Below are 21639 nucleotides of genomic sequence, written 5' to 3' on the forward strand. Positions count from 1 at the left end.
ACCACCGCGTGTTCCCGTCGGCCATTGTATTTCTGAGAATGGCGGCGGGGTGCGTTGGGCTATATTTATTTTATGGCTTTGAATCTTTTGCGGCACACAACATCTAAAGTTCATTTATTTTAAACATTAAAAAATACTTTAAATTCACTAAGTATGTAATATTGGTTTATTCAGGCGCATTGCTGCTAAAATAACTAAACGTGTCTTGAAAAAAAAACATTCTCTAAATCTAACCCATCATGTGCTTAAGAGGTACCCAAGGGGATGTGGATTCTATTGGAATGACGTCAACAATTAGCAGGACCGCAGAATGCATAAGAAGCTTCGTTCCCGGCCTTTCCCTTTTTTATTTGTATCTTTGTTAGTAAAGTTTGGAACGAGATAACGAAAGATCTTTTGAGGTTTATCCTTTATGAATGTAAATCTTTAGCGGTATTATGAAAGTTTTACAAATTACCTACGGGTCTTAACAATTACTGTAAATTAAATCAAACAGAAAAACCTTAGTAGCAATATTTGTGTAAGTAACGCAAAGTAAAGTATAATGAAAAAAAATTTTTATACACAATATACCTACTTAGTAATCTAAAATATTTCATGATACTTCTAATTAAAAAATCCTTTCTTGAATCAGGTCTAGTTCACATTTTATAGAGATATTCTAGTATGGGTACATTATTTCTCGTAACAATGAGTGCGAGTCCTTCGATAAATCTTGTCCTATCCCTTAGGACGCCGGAGCTTATTCCCAAAGGGACGAAATATCCTGCGAATCACCAGGGCAGCAAATAATTAAAGGAGGTTGATCGTAACGCGTCGTCCTGCGAAAGGACAAGGTGCTCAAGGGTTAAGGCAATGAACGCAGATACGCCGCGTGACGTAGCGCAACGGCCATTCACTTCTACATAGAAGTAAGTGCACCGATGCATTAAGTGCGCCACGAACAAAATTATGATACTGATTTTAAAATATGTGAACGTAATTTACCATTATTTTTTATTTTAGTGTTATTTTGTATATTACGTACATTTTATTTTGTTCATGAATACCATAGAGTTAGATTTTTTCGCTAGGTACGCTAATTGATACACAAAAATCTATGTTTCATCAATGACATTTAATAGATCTATGTGTTTCATGTATTCATGAAATAATAAAATACTAAGTACATGTGTATGACTTATGATCTTGCCTATTAATATTATCATCTTAATAATCTAAAAAATACGTATTTGCTACGTACCTACATACTTAATATTAATAAGAAAGAAATACCTACTTACACTTTCACTTACTAAAATATAATAGATATGTTCCTGCATAAAAATGTATCTACTAAACTAAAAACTACCTAACATAAAGTACAAACTACAACGACATAACTACAAAAGAATGGTAGCACCCTTAGTTATGGGATCCTTGATAACATTTATTTTTTATCATTCACAGGCAAAAAGTGCGTGTGCGTGGAAACAATGAGGTGCCCCCTTTTTATACTGGGAATTTAGAGGTCGCGAGGAGATCAAAACTCCTGACAGTAGAGGAGTACAATGATATTCGTGGGGATGTAGTGGGTAGCACCCAATCGATCTTTGTTTAGCGGTCAGGGTCACACAATGAAAGAGAAAGAGACCAATGGGATGAGTTGCAAACGAAGGCGGGAACCCTACGCACTTCTTTTCATTAGACACAATTATAATATTCAAGTTGGTTTTACGTTTTTTATTTTGTACCTATGATATCTTACAACATTTTTTTGCTTTTGCTTTTTGCTTTTTTAACGTATGGACGGTGACTACGAATTTTAACACCTGAAAAATGGTAACCAAATCCTGCAAAGGATAATTATCTTTACGATAAAAAGACACTAATGTTATTTTTCACAATGACTGATTAAAATTAATTATTTAACAAATTAACGTTCTTTATATACCCCCTCTTTATATAATCAATGTACCCATATTTACTGTAAAAAAAGTTCGATATTTCACAATTTCTGCATACGTCTGGGCCCTTTTAAACACGAAATGTATGTTTTAGTCTCTAAAAAGTACCATTTACAGAGATTATATTAGGTAAATGAGAGAAAGCTTCTCAAAGAGAAGTTCATTCAATATACAAAAGCTCTTCATTTCCAAAGGCAAAGTGAAAGCTCAACTGTTTGGTGTCAATGACGTCACTTTTTACTAGGATATCATGAGATGGGAAGAGATCCCGGCCGTGCCCATTGCACATTTTAGCTCCTGCCAGGACAAAGTGAGTTGATTCGCGATTTGATTCAAATATTGCTTGCTGGTTATAATTCCTAAAAGGATTTTGATATTTTTAGATTTAAGTAGAAAACAATCATGCAGTTTACCTGATGGAAAGTGGTCATATGGTTACTGGCGCCCATGGACATCTGTAACCTAATATATGTATATAAAACGCTGGTTCTGTATAGAGTTGTAACTGAATTCAATCAAAGATGCTTTAGTAATGATTAAAGACCAGCATTCACATCTTTTACCCAAAATCTAGAGTAGCTTCACGATATAAATAGAAGTGGCGGTGGTACTGCACGGTTCTAAAAATATTACTTTTACCTTGCTTTTCTTTTCTATGACTTTTACCATCTTTTAAATACGACTTAAAATAGGGCTTCTGTGAGAAATTACTTGAGAAGAACTTAGGTACCTGCAAAAATCTATCATAATTTAAGTGAGATTGTAAATGGATAGTAAATAATCTAAAATGTAGAGAAAGAAATGTTCCCATAAGTAGTACCTATGATTAGAAATTCTTAGTTTCAACAAAATTATTTTATTTCCGAATAATTGTTATTGTTAACAAGTAACAAAAAAGTTAAAAGGTTACTTAAGAACGTAACAATCAAGCATTGCAGAGAGATTAATTTCACTACGACTCTACCTTTCAAATATTCTAATTAAGTTCAATATAAACTCACAAATCTTCGCTTTTCTTACAATTATTTTTATGATTCCCCCATCTACTCATGAGTGTACATTTCAAATTTAAACCATAGAGTGATAAGAGAAGTCATGTGCACAATTTATGCAATTTTAGTCAGCGGTAACGCCGGTAACTAGTAAATTGAGTATTGTTGTACTAGGAGCACTAAACTGAATAGAAGGTGAGCACCTGAAAACGAAGTATTAGGTGAGTATTGCATCGTAGAAGGTGGTTTCAGATTGACCGATACAAATAATATTCGTCTCACAAATAACTACAGATTTTTATGTCAAATAAAATATATAAAACTGTGTAATCATTCTGGGCAGGTAAGAACTATATTAATTGTCATAGTTAAGAACTCCATAATTAAATTATATCAATAGTTATTAATTCGTTTTAAGTTAAGAGTAAGAACTAATCTTAACCGTTTTTGTAGCGCCCGTAGAATTGTTTTAATTAACATAAAATTGTTTCCTTTATTGTAATTTTATTATACTGCAATTAAATGTTATAAAAGTGAGACTGATGAATTAAAAATAACTAACGAATACGACCTACAGTTTGTAAACCGACTCATTCATTCGTTGGTGATAACTGTGAAAGACAGAGAGAGAAATAGCAAACTAACATAACCGTGGTTCCAATATAAGATGACCTCCCCCATCCCTTTTGCGTCACTATCACGCAATACATGGAATCTGTTGAGTGAAAAGGAATGTCGGTGAACGCCTCAAGCGAATGTAGGTCCTGCAAGAGTGGTCGCAGCAATGCGCCAATACAAGAGATCATTGCACTTGTTGGCGCGGCTGTGTTCCTGGTGCATCAGTTGCTGTTGACGCATGTCACTGCGTCATTGGGCGTGTGCGACGGCGCGAGTTTGTTCAGCTGGATGTCAAGTGTGTCAAACAAAAGGGCAACGAGGACATTGACAATGTTAATTTAAATTTGGAACTTACTTTATAAATACGAATTTATTTTGTCTCAAAGTATTAAGGGATTGTTGTATGATTTTGTATTTAAAAATTTTATTTACTTCTATACTATCTTTATCATATAATTTACAAATTGACATGTTAGACGTCAACTTAACTTCTGATTCAACAGGGACTTTTTTCTCCGTTAGATTTTATAATTACACAATTTATTTTATTACAAAATCTATAATATTACAATACTAAATTACGTATTACGTTGTCTGCTCGAATCCCAACTACTAGATCAAGATTCATCTATTTTTTAATTGAAAACTGAAATTAAATGTATTCGCAAAAAATATAGGCAACCCAGTGTATGTGTTCTTCTCTAAAAAAAGGGTTCCTTTTTAATTAAGCGACGATATACGCAAAAAGGGCGCGACTCTACCAGCCTAAATATTCTTGCTTGAGAGCAATGTTAATAATATTACGACTTTGTATTTTTATGTTTGCATACACACTAATATACCTCAGATACTGTACTTATAACGATGTACTTACTGCCTACTACTACGTGGTTCATTGTGTCACACATGTTTATTTTCTCGGTGTTATATCACATCGTTGTATGTGTTATGTCAAATCATTGAATGTGTATTCTATGCAAACATCGTGTGGGGACCTCGGATAGCGTTGAAGCATTCCATGTGTGGCCAATGTGTCTGAAAAGGGTTGAGCATGTGGGCTATATGTACCAGGGAAACATGATCTATAGGTAGCTCGATGACACATATGCTGCGCGATCCCCTCGCTAGGTTAGGGGTGGCTCGATGTAGGTATGCGTATGTAGCCCCGAACGGGGTTGTGAGTGTGCCGTATGCACATCACATCAAGTTGTATATCATTATAGCATGGTAACTTTATAGTTACACTTTAATAGTCTTATCAATTCCTTATCCCCAATCCAGAAAGATAAGTATTAAGTTTAAAGAATCCGTTTGTGTCTATCATCTGTAAGTGGCATCATATTATTTTTAGGATATTGATGAGAAAACGTTCAATCGTTTGATAATAATTTCTGCATCGAACCAATTTTATATTTGGTTAAAAATGTCTTATTTAAACGAGGAATATGTTTTTGTTTTTATTGTAAACAATCAATTTAAAAGTTATTGCAAAATGGGGTGATAGCACTACGTACAAAAGACTCGAGAACTCATGTTGTTTTGGTTTAGAATACCCTGATGGTTCTATTGTGTTATGTCCGTATCGCTCTACATTTGGCAAATAAATTCTGGACATCCAGCCTCGACTTGTTGCTCGATTAGTTGTAGCCACAAATGAACCAACTTTCTAGGCTTTTGTTTAGTCAAAACTCTTTGATAAGAAGGTCGTCGTATTCCACGCTATGTTCTCTCCAGCAAAGGTTGTATGTATGAAGAATAAACCCTAATTTCTCGAACATGCTCGCCTTAAGTAGCATATTATTATGTATTCACTCAAAAACGATGTACCTAAATAATAATTAAGTTAATCAGATATTAATGATCCTAGTGCGACTAATTTTGATATTAGAAACAATAATTTAAATACACCAGCAATAACTGTGTAGAGACCAATAAGTAGATATAGCTTTGAAAAAAATAATCTCATTATAAGAAGGTACATCTACATACTTATCTTTATACGTATTTTAAAATAATGTTTTAAACTATTTGTTTAAGATTTGTTTTCTTAACAACATAAAAAGACTTGGAAAAAATCTTTTACTGTTATAAAAAAATATTACCATGAACTATAATTATGTCATTTTATGCATTCTGGGTTACGAAAATTTCACTTTGAAGTATGCTTCGGTTATATTACTAATGCAAAGCCTTTGATGAAAATGTCATTAAAGTAATTCACTTCGAATGGTGTCATAAGAGTACGCGTATTAACTACTTACTTCACCAAATGTCTAACACTAATACCTAGTAAAATTTGTAACTGACGGTACAGATTTTAAAAGGCGATTTCTTTCATAAATATTCTTAAAAGAAAATCCCAATGCAATAAATTACACAGGTATAAACGTTCATGTAAACATTCCATTCATACCGTTGTATAGTCATGGAAGCCTGGTTCATAAGATTCAAGTGAGGCCATCTTTGTCGGACTGGCATTTGGCCCGCCGGCCCTTCTCTTCAAACAAGAACAAGTATGAGCCCTTCCTCATTTGTTTTGTTCTTTTCTTAACTTTTCGAATGTTAATTTATTTATTTATTGTGTACTTAGTTATAAATATAACTTACTTGTTTTCATAAAATACAAATTTAATAATATTTATTATTTTGAATCGCTATTTATATGTAGGTATGTAGAGTGTGACATTGCAATAAAAATATTTTCTTATTACGCTAAACACGTAAGAGATTGAAATAAATTTGATCTCCTTATTATTGAAATCATATAGTAACCATAGTAAGTAATTCATAATCAACCCGTGTTCCATTTAACTATGGCGTTGGTAGGATTGTTATCAAGCACGTTCAAAAAGCCCTTTCTTAAGAATCTTTTATATATTTATGATACCCTGGTACACAAAGTCATTGGGAGTGACATACCTATTACTTGTTATTAAAAAAAATCTTTCGTCATTTACACCTAGGAAGGGCTTCGTGGCCCTTCACACAATTTACTGAATTAATTATTGTTAATTAGCTTTTTTCAAATTGTTAGATGCATTGTTTCATGAAAGTGTTGAGTCTCGTTGAGTTAAGAAAACAGTTTTTCATTTATATTGGGACCTTCATTTTTTTCAGTGGTGATACAAAGTTTTGTTTATTGTGTTTATTAAACAAGCCCTTTTAAATTATTTATAATAAAACACAGTTCACTAGGAGAGCAGACTGTACGAGGAGATAAAAAGGGCATAGTAAGGGCTTGACGAAGTCCAAGGTCCCTACGCAATGGGCGGAGTTTCTTCAGCCAATCGCAGGAGAGAACGTTACGCAAGAACTTACGCACTCCGTCTCGGGCCCTTCCAAACGTGTCTGCGTTCTTGTTCATAGCCTCGTGGATCGGTTGAAGAAACTTACACACACGAAGCTATGTGTAAATACATACTATCAACGATGGTCAAGTAAATTATAATCTATACTAATATTATAAAGAGGAAAACTTTGTTTGTTTGTTTGATTGTAATGAATAGGCTCAAAAAGTACTGGACCGATTTTAAAAATTCTTTCACCATTCGAAAGCTACATTATCGACGAGTAACATAGGCTATATTTTTATATGAAATATATTTGATAAATAGATTTTGAGGCGGTACAAAATTTGTCGGGTCAGCTAGTTAAAAGTACAGAACAATGTAAATAAATTTTACCAAGTAGCACGCACCCAGCGTATGAAAACGTGTTGAGCCATGTAAAAGTTTGTGTTCAAATTAGGTAGGATAGTTATTATTACGTATGTTTGCCTAGATGTACCTATGCATGTCATAAAAATATTGTTCAACCATTTACAAATAAAGTAAAAGTTGAATATTTTTACCACTGGCAATGATCCAACTCTCCGTCAAGCTAGGAAAACTTGCTCTACTATTTTATTTTAACCTTTGAAAGTTTGTAGAACCAGTGTGATTCGACCAGGGAGGTGCCGCCGCCACATTAATTTCTATAGTCTGATTCATAATTAGGTGTCCAAAATGTAAACAAACAAATGTCACTGTCAAAAATAACAAGAAACAAAAACTTTAACAAACTCAACAAAAAACGAAAACTTTACAATTATTCACAATTTAATAAACGCGCTATGAAAACGATAAAACATTCGAGTTCAATTACAATCACGAAAATGAATAACATCAGCTACGAAACTTAAAAATGGCGGCACAAGAAATGTTCTGGGTTCCGATTGTGTTACCATTATCCCATTTTAATTTTCTACCATAAACCTTGTTTATTATTATTATTACTATATGGAACGAAATTGAGGTAATATAAATATTAGAAAATGTGAATTGATCTTAATTTTTTTTAATTATAATTTTATTATTGTTGTAATAATTTAATATGGTCAAAAATAAGAAACTACCATTTGAAACGTATTTTCTTGATAGGTCGACACCTTTGTTTACATTTTGGACACCTAATTATGAATCAGACTATAGTGTGGAGTAATCCTGAAGGTTGTGGATGATTGGTAACGTTAATGTGAGGCGACCTCAACCAACGCACCTCTTGCCAACGCATCTGAGATCAGATTTAGGTAGAGCCTCAATTCTATATTATTATGCAGTTGGTTACAGAAACATAACATTTAGGATTGCATGTTCGATGCTACTTCAATATAATTATTGAAGTAGCTACAATACCACAAATTCAATATAAAAAACATTATTGCAGCGACTAATTTACATAGGCAGGTTTTTGACGGTGGTAGAACCCTTTGTGGTTCGACTCCGGCGTCACCACCGCCTCACCTATTTCTACCTAATAACAGCAGTGTTAGGCGCTGCTGTGTTCCGGTTTGAAGGGTGTCGTAAGGGAGACAGACTTTTCCGAGGCGTTCCAGCTTAGTCCTCAGGGGTTAGCGGCACATCTGTGGCCGATCTCAGGTAGGAATACCTAATCCTATCTGGGGTTGATTACAGATGTCCATGGGCGGCAATAGCCACTTACCATCAGGTGGACTGCATGCTCGACTGCTACTGTTATATTATAAAGAAAAACAAACCCCTCGTTATAAATTTGCGTTTCAAAATTTTGCTTGTGCGTTAAAAAAATATTTAAATTCTATTTTGGCTGATATATAACTTTGTGAAAGGAGGGAGGGGTTTAAAACCCAAAAATCCCAAATTGGGGTAATCGAGGTCATTGAAAAAAGTTCTACTAGTCTCTACATTTACCTGGCCTTAAGTTGAACCGCTCTTCTTAAAATACATAACTATTATTAGATTGACTCTATCTAATCTAATCAATTTTAATAACAATAGGCAAGGCATACTTATAAAATTCCAGGAGTCGAATTCCATAAACATCCTGACACGAGGTAACATTTAAACTTTTTGAGTAGATTGTAATTACTCTGAATATTGAACTTGAGTCTAATCTAAAGCGAATAAGATAAAAACCCTAAAGGTTACATACTTTTAAGAGAACCAATAAAAATATTTTGAATACGATATCATAATCAATCATAGATTAGTAAAGATTATTCACTCCTAACAAGAAAATGTACCCAGTTTTGAGAATTGAAATAGTTGCGTAAAAAAGTTTTGCCACGTCTCCGTGCTAAAATGTCCCTAAAATATTTGAAATAATTGTTTATTTAGTATGTAAATTACGCAGTATTAGTTATTTATTCGTATCTTTTCTCTAAAAATGTTTTTATTTGTCAGGAATTCAAAAAAAGAACCTACTAATAAGCCGTTTGTGGCTTCATTCAATTTTAAGGCGGCGAAGTATCTTTACTAATTTATGTAATCAATGTAGTTATGTTAGTTTTTTAAATATTTTCATTGAAGCATTTGTTGTTGTATGACACGCCAATCTTCCATCACCAAACTTTGAACACTATATACGTGCTTCTTAATACTTCATTATTTTAAAGAACCCATCTATCTATAACAACGACCCACTCAATGACCGCTGAATGGGTTTTATCTCCAAAGTTTGCTGAAAATATCATCTATTGGTCTAAGTTTCTGGGCACTTGTGTAACATGCTGCCAATTGTTCGAGTGTAAAATTTGTTACTTGAGAAACCAGCGAGTGATGATGTTTGTTTTATTCGAAAGCATAAACTACTAAAAAGTCACCGAGAAACATTAATTGACATTCGCATACACGAACTTTATTGTTTATCCTACCAGTTTCCGAAGGAATAGAAGCCAATGGGCGGCCAACCTTATAGTACAATCGGTGCGGTGTTAACGTTTTCACTTGCGCCCACAAATCCTCTGCAAATGTCTGTTATCCTAGTATTTTGCCCACGGTGGTACGGCATATCCGTTTTCAAGTCGTTTTGTTTAGTTTTTTTCTCACGTTTTCTGTTCAACTTTATTAAAATTAGTGATATGAATGGTTTACCATATAGTTTATTTAAATTTATTCAAAAGGCAAACCAGGTGTATTGCATGTAAAATGCTGTATTATTTTTATTTTTTATTAATTCTCTATCTTTATTTATAAAATATGGAGATATAAGAAGACAGATGTTGCCTATTTCTTAAAGTAAAAATAAAATTTGGTTTATTGTCGCCGTATACAATCAAAAATGCAGCAATCTAATAATACCCAAAACTTTAATTATTATGGTTTCCTCGTGGATGCTTTCTATGATTAAATAACATTTCTTGAATTCTCTCTGTTACACATCTATTTCTGGATAAACGATGGTTAAACGATACATTCTATCGATATCAGTGACAGTCTCGACTATATTGGAAATGTATCGGCGATTGCCGATAATGTCGATCTGTTCGGAAAATACCAAGGCTACATGACTTAGAAGAGGTAGGCCTGACCAGAAATCGATACACCATGAATGATACGAATTCGATGTTATAGGGATTGGTATATTGGTTCCGTTTGGGAACAGGTGAATGAATTTGCCGAAGGGATTCAATTGGGGGCGTCACCCGAGAGTCAGCCGCGTCTGCGCTCTGTCTACAATTTTTTGTATGCAGTGTAGTAGAGAACGTAAAACGATATAATAATAATACTACATCCTATGAATTGATGGTTTTCAATTTTAGATATTCCAATTATCTCTTCTCACTTTCCGAAAGCAAATAAAAGTTATTTGTTTCAATTTTCTTTTAATTGCAATTGGTATTTTATCTGAATTAAGTAACTATAATAAAAAATCGATATTAAATCAAATCAAAAAAAAGACTACACATTTTTGTATAAATACATAGTAATAAATACTTACATCTATATATTAAAAAAAAAATTTTTAGATACAAGTTCTGTTGTGCCTCTAATGTTGCCCAGATTGCACCCTATAGACATGGCAAATATAATGACATTACTGATGACAACATTGACAACTAAATATTATGGACGCAAAGGGCATTATGGTCTGACATGAAAAGATAGCCTTATACTGAAGAGCTGACAACGATGAATTACACTAAGGCTCTACATTTTATTTAACCCCAATGACGTCGGAGCTTCCAGTGCATAAATATAAATGTTGAAGCGATATTGCTTCTCTTGTGCAAAATAAGAAAAGTCATGAAAGTCACAAGTACTAATTTATATACCGACCTAACGAAAGTTAGCAAAAAAATTGCAACGCAGTTGTCTTATTTTCTTGAAAAGAAACACAAATGACGCATTTACCGGCCACCAAAATCGTATTCTATACGGATTGCAATTGAGTTTCATGTATTTACTGCCATAACAATCAGTATTTACTGACATAACTTACGTTCGTAACTTCGAAAATGTCGAATTTCGAATTTTCGAAAAATCATCCACGCTTAGAATTTTAATCCGGAATACGATGCACGTTTTTAAATTCGCAGCTAAGAATACCGCAGATGAATACGAAAAAATAATAGATGGTATTTCACTGTTTTGCAATCTCTCGAAGAGTTCTAAATATTTTAAACTGGGTGTTAAAAGTTAAAATGCAAAGTAGACGCGAAACAGGGGCCATAATGATATGCGTAATTGGTTCGAAGATGTATTAGGGTGTCATATTTTGTAAGGGGCAGATTCTGTCCGTATCATGGACAGGAGAAATAATCGCGAGGTCTATAGAGCCGCTTTCCAGTGTGCTTTCTTATCCTAAAAGCTTCCAATTGGTTTTACAAACGCTTATTTAGGTTTTTATTACCCTATTTTATAATTGTTCGAAAAGTAAAATAATTTCGTTTTATTAATTTCACAAGTAGGTTAAAGTTGTAGGTTAAAGTATGCTTTATTGAAGTTTATAAGGGCAGGCGGAGTTGTGGCCGTATAATTTATATTTTTTTTAATAACGTAGTCCTCATTCAAGACTTGCTAAGGTCCTAACAATTCGATCCGATCATCTCGCTGATCGGCCAATCAAGTTAACGCGAAGGGAGTGGTCAGTAGATGAACGGTATTCTATGTCCGGCGTCCGTCTCTGTCGCTGGTTGCCAAGTGGGCAGCATGGCGAGCGGGCGGGCGCGGCCACGGCACCAGGCGCGCAGTGCGTCGAGGAGATGCGACAGCACGCAATGCATTTCATTGCATTCACTCCGGTCACTGCACTCTGCTCAATGTTCTACAGTTGGATGGTTGTTCGAAACGATTAAAACGTGTGCCACGGCGCTGAACGATAACCGATTTTAGGTTAAGCGTTAAGCAAATTCAATTGCGAATGTTGTTATTGTGTTGTGCATTCAGTTTCATTATAAAGAAATAATTTTGATCGGAAACAAGATTAATAATTTTTCCTACGTACTGTGTTTTTGTTTCGGAATTAGCTGCCCATCTGAAAGTTAGTGGTTATTGCCGTTTATGGACATCTGTGATTAACCACAAATAGGATTGGAATTTTCAGGTTTGTGACGAGTGGATGTCTACCCCTAACAACCCTGATAATAATACCTACTCAGATGTATTTGTATATATTTTGAAATCAGAACACAGCAGCGCTTTACAGATGATAATAATAATAAGATAGTCAAGAAATGGGCAAAAAATAGACCTTATTTAACATTAAATATGATTTTAATAACCTTCATCAAAATACAGCAGGTCAAAAATAAAATACGAGTATAATTGGCGGAGTCATTAGAATTTAGAACGGTTTATTAGAGCTATTACCTGCGCCTTGTCCGAATATAACATTAGAAACATTTGCATAAATGATGAGACGCCATGAACTGAGCACTCCCCACGCATATTTTTTACTGCTATAATGATAACTAGCCGGTCGACCTGATTACACTCGGAATGATTATATTTAGTATACTAGGTATACTTGACCCGGCAAATTTTGTACCGGCTCAAAATCTATTTGTCAAATATATTTCATATAAAATATAGCCTATTCATTACAATCAAACAAACAAACAAAGTTTTCCTCTTTATAATATTAGTATTTAGTACCCATCTACCCCAGCCAGATTTTTTTAATTTTCACGCATGTAACTCTGAAAACATATTTTTTACAGGATATAAATAAATCTTTCCACTACTCTAAGATATGATAAGGTAAGATAAGACAGATAGATAAAAATTGTTTCGTTATTTTGTATGAATGCGACGAATTGATAAACTATTCTTTTTTTTGGGAAATCTCTCAAAAATGGTAAATATTTTTTAATTTACTTGATTTCTAGTTAATAAGCTAGTTGTATGTGTATGTGTTTCTGTACTATCATTATAAAGCCACTATTTCTCATAAGATTATTTATCTACGAGATCTACCTTGTACCTATACCTACAGTAACTTTATTATTCGCAAAACCCTAAAACAATGTCGTCAATGTCCGATCTAAAGCTATTAACTTTATTGGGATGACCGATTTTAATGGTTCGTAGGAACGTTGTGTTAAGGCCCTACGCTAAATAAAGACAATGGACGTCATTTATCACCGGCCTCACGCAAGTCAGCGAGCTTGAGGTCATGACCTCATCACCTTTGTGGCATCAATAGATACATAAAAATCTATGGAATTGAACTGTTCGTTTGTACTATTTTGGTATAAAACAAAAAAAAAAATATATTTCTGTCTAGAGATAATATGCGTATCTAGTAAACGTGGTAGTAGGTTATGGCCTAAACGTGAGACCAGTGCCCAGCAATGTTATAATTTATTATTATTATTAAGAAATTTCAACCCATTAGAATTATTGGTTTTGACTGCAGAAGTAACGTCGCTAGTGAATTTAAGCCAACCCTCTAGAACCATTTGAAAGATCAATACGACAGAAGTACGCCGTACGACCAATATAACACTAAGTTAGCCCATTAGTGCCAGCGGCCATTTATATGGTACATATTTTCATTTATCTAAATAGAAAATTCGACTCTACTTCGAAAAGAAGAACTTTATTTAAAATACGAAATATTTTAGACGATCTGTTAGGTCATGAAATATACGTATACAAAAGTTTATATACGAATTCCTTTTATAACTTTAAACCCTTCAAATAAACCTAAAAAGTGTAGTTTTAGAGTGACAGGCCATTTATGTCCACTTGATTTATTTTTTGTTTACTTTACTTAATTAACTTAATGTTCGGTACATTACTTACAACCTCGTCACTGAAGTAGGTATATAAAATGAAATCTAGGCTTGATAAAATGAACCTAGCGTGCGACAAAGAGGTTAGTAGGGCGTCACCGAGCGAAATGGGTTCGGGAGGGAGCGGCGAGGCCTTTACAAAAGTGAGTCTTCGCCTGCCATGATCCCCTGGTAGATATTTATTTTTATGGGCTACGGAAAATGTCAGGGGAGTGCCGGGCGGCGCCCGCGATACGAGCTCGACTTGGCTTTACGATCTTAAAAGCACTGGCAATCAAAATATTGCAGTTTTTGAATAGCTGACAATTATCTCTATAATTTTTTTTAAGTCACGCCTTACTCGTAGTTATAGTAAAAAGTTAGTACTTATTACTATATGAAATGTTAAAACTTACTCAATTCAAGAACTTCGGAAAGTTTATGTTTGCCTTGTAAAAAAGGGAATATTCTCATTATCTGTGTTAAAATTCGATTTTGTATTCTTAGCATGTGCAATTATTACTTATTATTCTTATTAAGTATATCTATAGGTCCTCCATTTATTTCATTTCCTAGGCATTATATTATCCATTATTTTTTGTAGTTGTAAAAACGTTAAAATAAGATAAAAAAGTAGAGCCCTTTATGGTTTGATTCCCGAGGCAGTACCGCCATCTGCCGTACAACTACACTATTAGCAGCAACTTTTCCAGTTTAACGTTTTCTACATAGTTTAATTAAGTAAATACCTAGTTCTAAATAAAATTTAATGAAATGTAATTTTGCATCTATCATTTATCATTATCATGACTTTTAAACGTTACGTATTGATAAAAGGTTCAGTTCAGTTCAGGTAGTTTCGTTGAAAACAGGTTCTAATAATTATTGGAATAAAAAATATATTTATCTCAGCAGTGGTACAAAATTGGGTCTCTCGCGTTCGCGTTCTCATGTTCCTCTAATTTGAAATTATGTAATGTTCTGTACCCTTACCATGAGTTTTTACGTTTTGACAAATATGACTTTTTTGGTATTTGTTTACGTATTTGCTCATACTAATTCCAACCAGCGCCCCTAGCGGATTGTGTCAGAACTTGGAATTTGTATGAGCCAATACGTAAACAAATACCAAAACAGTCATATTTGTCGAAACGTAAAAACTTATAGTAAGGGTACTGAACTAATTACCGTAATTGGAAACATTATAAAACCTACTTATATGCCGCTGCTGCAAAAAAAAAATAGTTGTTTAGTTAGTTGGTCGTTAATAGTTAGGTTCGTCAGGGATAGTCATATAACTCTTCTAGGCCAGCCTATGTCGTTGCCACTCACACTGACATCTGCTATTCATCTTCTATTAGGTATATGCTATTTATAAAAATAATCTACTAATTAAATGCTACATATTTCTTCACCATCTTGAGGTTGAAACTGTAGGGATGCGATCAAGTATCTCCCCAAATCTTTCAAAGAGTCAATTAACAATCAGAATTATACCATTAACCCCGGTAAGAAAAATGGCTTATATAACTAGGTAATGTCGCCAGCATTCTGGGGTAATTCTAAAACCAGCCGTTCGGCTATAACTTTTTATATTTACGAGTAACTTCAATTATGATCACGTAGATCTTGTATTATTCACATAGGGCCGGATTTAAGGGAGGGCAACCGGGGCGGCCGTCCCGGGGCATCCACAAAAGAGGGGCCCCCACAATAGAGACGCCGTTTTTTTTTTTTAAATCCGACTAGTAAACACTAGTAAAAATATATATATATATCTTTTCCTTTGATATTTTTTTCGCTGTTTTACCTTTATCTACAGTACTTTGTACAAACATGAATACTAGAAGAATCTACCTGCGTTTCACAATAAAATATTTATTGAAAAACTCAACTGAAAAAATTGTTAATTTTATTCGGAAAATAATTTGGGGCCAGGGGGCCTCCACTCCTTTGTTGCCCCAAGGCCTCTAGACCTCTAAATCTGGCCCTGTATTCACACATTTATACATTTAATGTAGATTACTAAATATATTTTGTGTAAATGACATCTAATTTCTTATCGCTTAGCCTGCGTTCAAGCCGTGCCGGCGTTTTATTTTTGGACAGCTATCGGAAATGACCTAAAAGCTATCTGATCACGAAGGGCGCTTTGTTTCAACACTTATTTATAGATCAAATTGGTTTTACTTATACAATTTGTAATAACACAGTGTTCTCAGAAACACATTGTACGCGTGTAAGTACCGAAATGTAATCAACATTTATTTTAACATCTAGAAGTGCTCATAAATCAATGTAACGATTATAAGCACGTAAACCTACAACAGTTATTCGCGTAGTCTACGTAATGTTAGATACGGATTTTGTTTTTCTAAACCTATTTTATATTTATTATTAGCAGCAATAGCTAAGAGATATGATTGGTCGTCTGTCGCTGTATTCCTCTCATTTTTGCAATAAAGTTACACGCGTTAGAAATTTTCAATTGCTATAATGACGTGGGAAAACGTTTTGCGGAAAATTTACATACCTTTAAGTTCTGTTTAACATATTCAAAAATGTTTAAATCTATTATTAAGCAAAGAATTGATTAGGAGATACTGTAAAAATTACTGACTTTTTATCACTAGAATAAATGTGCCTAGCAGTAGAAAATGAATATGTGGATGAATATGAAGTGTGGAAATGACTTGGTACTTAATGTATGGTTTAATGTAATAAATGGTTTGATGATGTCATGATAAATATGTGAGCATCTGGCCACATGGTCACCACGTGTAGTTTCCAGACTTAGGTTAGATCTGTAAAAAACTGGTATTAATTCTAGACCTAGACGTACCTATCAAGGACTTCACATACTTTAGACTCGGTTCTCGGACTTTTAATGACTCGCTGTAATTGAATATATTTATGATAGATCAAAGGTTCTTGTCATAATTTCTAGATAATGTTCAGAAAAATTACCCGAGAATTGTAAATCATAACTCATATAGGTACTTAGGTATATTGTGTAGATGTGTTGGTGTTTCATCATCATCATCAACCCATGATTGATCCACTGCTGGGCACGGGTCTCCTCTCCGAATGAGAAGGATTAGGCCATAGTCCACCGCGCTGGCCAAGTGCGAATTGGTAGACTTCACATACCCTTGAGATTTTTATTCTATAATTCTCTCAGGTTTGCAGGTTTCCTCACGATGTTTTCCTTCACTGTTTTGTTGGTTGTTGTTGGTGTTTAGATATATGTAATTTTTAAGAAGTAACATCTATTATATTTTCACGAAGAGTACTCCATATATGTTTTAATGTCCTGTGCAAATCAGTTCTATTGTTTCCTACCTACCTACAAATAGGTACAATAGGTACTCAAAAATAATGGGCTTGTCTTTAAAATGGACACGTGAGCTCAGAAAATGGTAGTTTGAAAGTCACAAACAGACATTTAAAATTATTTTTATTATACATCAGAGCCTCGTATAAATAGTAAAAATAATGGCGAAATGAAGTTTTTGAGCTTTTTCTTGTGACTTTTTTAGGACAGAGAGTTTAATGGCACTTTTGAACAACTTTGAAAGGACTTTCATGCATATTATGTTGTTATTCACTATTAAAGGCAATGCTAGTCCGTTTTACGCACATTCGGCAAATAGAGGAGCGTACCGGGGATTCGAACCGAAACACTCATGGTGGAGGTGAAAATTTAGATACACCATTGAGCTTTTATCGCTCGAAATTACAGACGGGCACTATTTTTCTTATTGACATAGATAACACGTTTTAAGTTCTATGAAATAAAGTAAACTACAATGTTAAATGAGGTTGTTTCAAATATATCTAAAATGAAAAAAAAACTTACCTGTAATGATGGAGGACGCCGCCAAGACGAAAAAAAGGGTTGTGGTGGACATCTTTAGCCGCCTATCAATCTATTTTCTATGAACACTGAATTGACAAATTAATTCTAAGACATATTTATAAATTTTCTTTTCTTAAGTATTACTTCAAATTTATTGTTTAGCTAACAAATTCTAGCTAATTCCTATAAAATAAATACGTTTTAATATATTTTACAATTTAAAAGCAAAAACTTTATGAAAATGTTAAAAAGAGTTGTCAAAGAGTTGGAAGCGCGCGGCGGGTTTGAAGCGCGTTCGTCACTTTGTCAGTGAAGCTCGGAGCATCCCGAGGCGACACCCCAACCCCACCAGCCTTAGTGGTGCAGAATGGGGACAGGGCGCGTCCCGAACCCATAAAGAAAACCGTCTTGCTTCGGCTAATTGAAACAATATTTGATTTTCACGCGTTGTAAATAAAGCGTTCGATGTTTACGAACCTCCTAGTTTTAATGGTGCGGCACTAGGAAATAACTCTGTTACGCTATTAAAACTAGCGTAGTTTATTATGGTAGCGCCGCGGAAACTATTATACGCATCTTCCTACATAATTGACCAACACGTGTCTGTCCCAGGTCTCATTTGTTTTTTATGATGGGTAGATGTAGTTAAAAATTGTACCTACCTACAAAGCAAGAAATCACGAAATATTTGTTGCTCTTTTTTTGATACGGATATTGACCTATTTTGATCATCTATTGTATATGGGGCATGTCATAAAAAAAGCTATATGCTGTGATTTGGTAGATAACTACGCACTAGTTAGCGACTTGTAGGTATTTTTTGCATTTATTTAGGGTTGCGACTAGCCAGCTAAACCATATTGTTTAGGGTTAATAACAGCTGTCGACTGTTTTAGAGAGATATCTCGGATATAAATAAACGCATTGGACATGTATCTGTAATGTTTGTTAAGCATATAAACAAATAACGTTATTTTACATTACATTCGAGTCGTTTTAGTTACTTACAACATAGTACCTAAAGTGCATAAAGCTACATACTCGTAGTTACAATAGACCAGACATTAAGCACATCTTCGTTGCGTCGAACTATGTATAATTGTATAAGTAAGTATTTACTCATTATTTTTTCCATCATTTGCAACTCGAAGACTTATATAACTTTATTCTATCTGAGGACTGCTCATAAGCGTTTATCTTAAAATAAAAAAAATGAAATTATCTAATATAAATAATTGACGACATGCGTATTGAATGTGTAATTAACTGATTGTATGTGTAAATGACTTGGATATTGGGTAACCTACCTATCGTGTGTTGTAATGGTGTCAATTTAAAAAAAAAACATTTATCCCAATTTTTCCTGTACTTTGATTGACCATTACATTTTGCGTTTTTTAGCTTAGCACCAATCTTGCCCAAACATACTTTACATACCCATAAAGCCCAGAGACCGTCGTCCCCCTAATTGGACGCTACAAATGTTACCGAGACTATCCCGTCGCGGCATTTGCTCGACGGTTTTCGTAACTGCCAGCCCCTTTATAGCCCTTTGGCTCCGAATAGCTTAGCAATGCCTCCATATGAGGGAGTGAGTAATGATATGTTTATCTTTTTAACAGACATTTCATTTATTAAGTTACTGCATTATGTTGTAGCATAGTTAGTTTTTATTTAATTTTCTTAGGTAATCATTTTTTTTATCTTAAAAAATTGTAAAGAAATGATTGTAAAATATTAGGTACCAAAAAAATTAGTTTTAATAAACAATAGTGATTAGTACTGTTCGAAAAAGTTTAGATAATTATATGTTCCAATACAAATTACAGAACTTCATCAAATAAAAAGAACTTCGATAACAACAATTACAATTTTATAATTTACCTAACGATGTTATTTGGATATATTATGATCACTTCGTCAAAAGTCCTACCAAAAATATGTAGACTACTCTTATTTTGAGTGGATATAATGTCTGTGTTTATTGTACAGGATTTCATACACTCCGGCTCACTCATATACCAAGGCTATGTTTCGGGGTTTAAGCATATCCTCCTTGCCTTAACAGATTTACAAGTGGTCGAATACCCCCTGGATTCTTAGTATTTTCTCAAATCAAATCATTTTTTTTTCATTCAAAATAGGTTCTTTGCAGGGCACCTTTTGAATGTTGAACCACCACTTCACTAGGTGTTTCGCTAGGGAAAAAAGGCGGCGAAAGAAACTCCATAACTCATCTTTTAAAAAAATCTCATAATTACATTATGAAAATTATGTTAAACATATACCATCTACACTTCCTAATGGGTATTCGTTATATTGGTGGTGCTACGAAATACGCTACAATATAAAATTTCCACTTTTACAGCAAGTAGAGTAATAAAAGTGTTTCTTTATTTTAAACAATTCAACAATGATATAGATCACTATAGTTCACCTTCCCAAAAGGCTGCTGCCATCCTAATTGGGCGGTCGGCAGTGCAAATGTTAGCAAGACAATCACACCCTGGCATTTACACGGCAACGACCTTCGTTATCGGCCCTTTTATAGGCCTATTACTTGCGTAGATACATATACCTCGGCTATGGCTTGGATTCAGTAAAACAAGATAATATACATGATGAAATTCGTATTTAAACACCAGTATCACTTATTATTGGTAAAAAAATACAATAAAAAAATTAGGGATGTTATGGAAAATGAAAATTAACCTCAATTTATGAGTCCGCGTGTCTTCTAAGACGTATAGACGTAAGCGAAGATGTTTACAAAGTACATTTTATAGGAGAAAATTAAAAAAAAGGAAAAATATAGGTATAGTTCCAATTAAATTTAAGTTTAATATATTTAGAAGTTAGCGTGATAAATAAAGGTTACAGCGATTTTAATTATTTGTTTTATTGCCTAATAAAATGTATGGTTATTATAAGGATGTATTCATACTGTCAGTATTGTACTAAATAAATTGTATATTATTACGTTCTTATGTAATGCTTTGGGTAGCTTTCAATTTGGTCTAATATTTTCAGAACATTTAAATGATATAAATAAAGTGAATTTCAAATATTTCCTGAAATAGATTCCTATAATGTAATTTCTATAATCTATTGGGGTAAATGTTATGATGACCATATTAAGGGTGAATAAAACAATTTGTTTTGTAAACTTGGTTTATTGTTAACCGAAAAATTTACATTATCATATTACCATTGTTAAAATTCTACAACTTCATACATAAATACATAATATAACAGGCATATCAGATATTTACACTCGATCCTATAAAATACTTAATATTTATTCATTACTGTGTTTATGATATATTTATATCGATTTCTGAATTTTTAATTTAAATGTGATTTACGATATACATGTCATTTATAAAATGTCAATAATATTATTATAATAAAATTAAATTGCGTTATTAAAGTTATTTATAAGATCGAGCATACATCTTCGAGTATACATAATATTTCACAGAGCAACAAGATATTATTATATAATTGGCCACATAATAGACATTTATCTAGATTTCCTATTTTGTTAAAAATGTCGCTAAAGAATTTGTCTATGTTAAGGTTTCGTTATAATTTGCTAGATACATTTATAATCGTAATTTTAGAAAATAAATAGTGGTGTAGTTTGCAATAAATCCATTCTTATAACAACCGGAGCATCATCGTAAGGAACTGTAGGCTATAAGAGTAAAT

The 21639-nt window shown here is 33.6% G+C and overlaps 1 protein-coding gene across 2 annotated transcripts in view; it reads right to left on the minus strand.

Moving 5' to 3' along the window:
• The window catches only part of LOC140750422 (xaa-Pro aminopeptidase 1), a 33757-nt gene extending 15748 nt beyond the window's left edge, over positions 1-18009 (minus strand). For both annotated transcript variants that reach the window (XM_073083920.1, XM_073083919.1), the window contains exon 1: positions 17929-18009. In XM_073083920.1, the coding sequence (XP_072940021.1) occupies positions 17929-17980 (52 nt within the window). In that variant the 5' untranslated portion in view covers positions 17981-18009. The remainder of the gene's footprint in view (positions 1-17928) is intronic.
• Between the last annotated feature and the right edge of the window lie 3630 nt (positions 18010-21639).

Source organism: Epargyreus clarus, unplaced genomic scaffold (assembly GCF_041222505.1).
Source record: "Epargyreus clarus isolate Ecla_fem2 unplaced genomic scaffold, WU_Ecla_fem_2.2 ptg000019l, whole genome shotgun sequence".
Taxonomy (NCBI): Eukaryota; Metazoa; Arthropoda; class Insecta; order Lepidoptera; family Hesperiidae; genus Epargyreus; species Epargyreus clarus.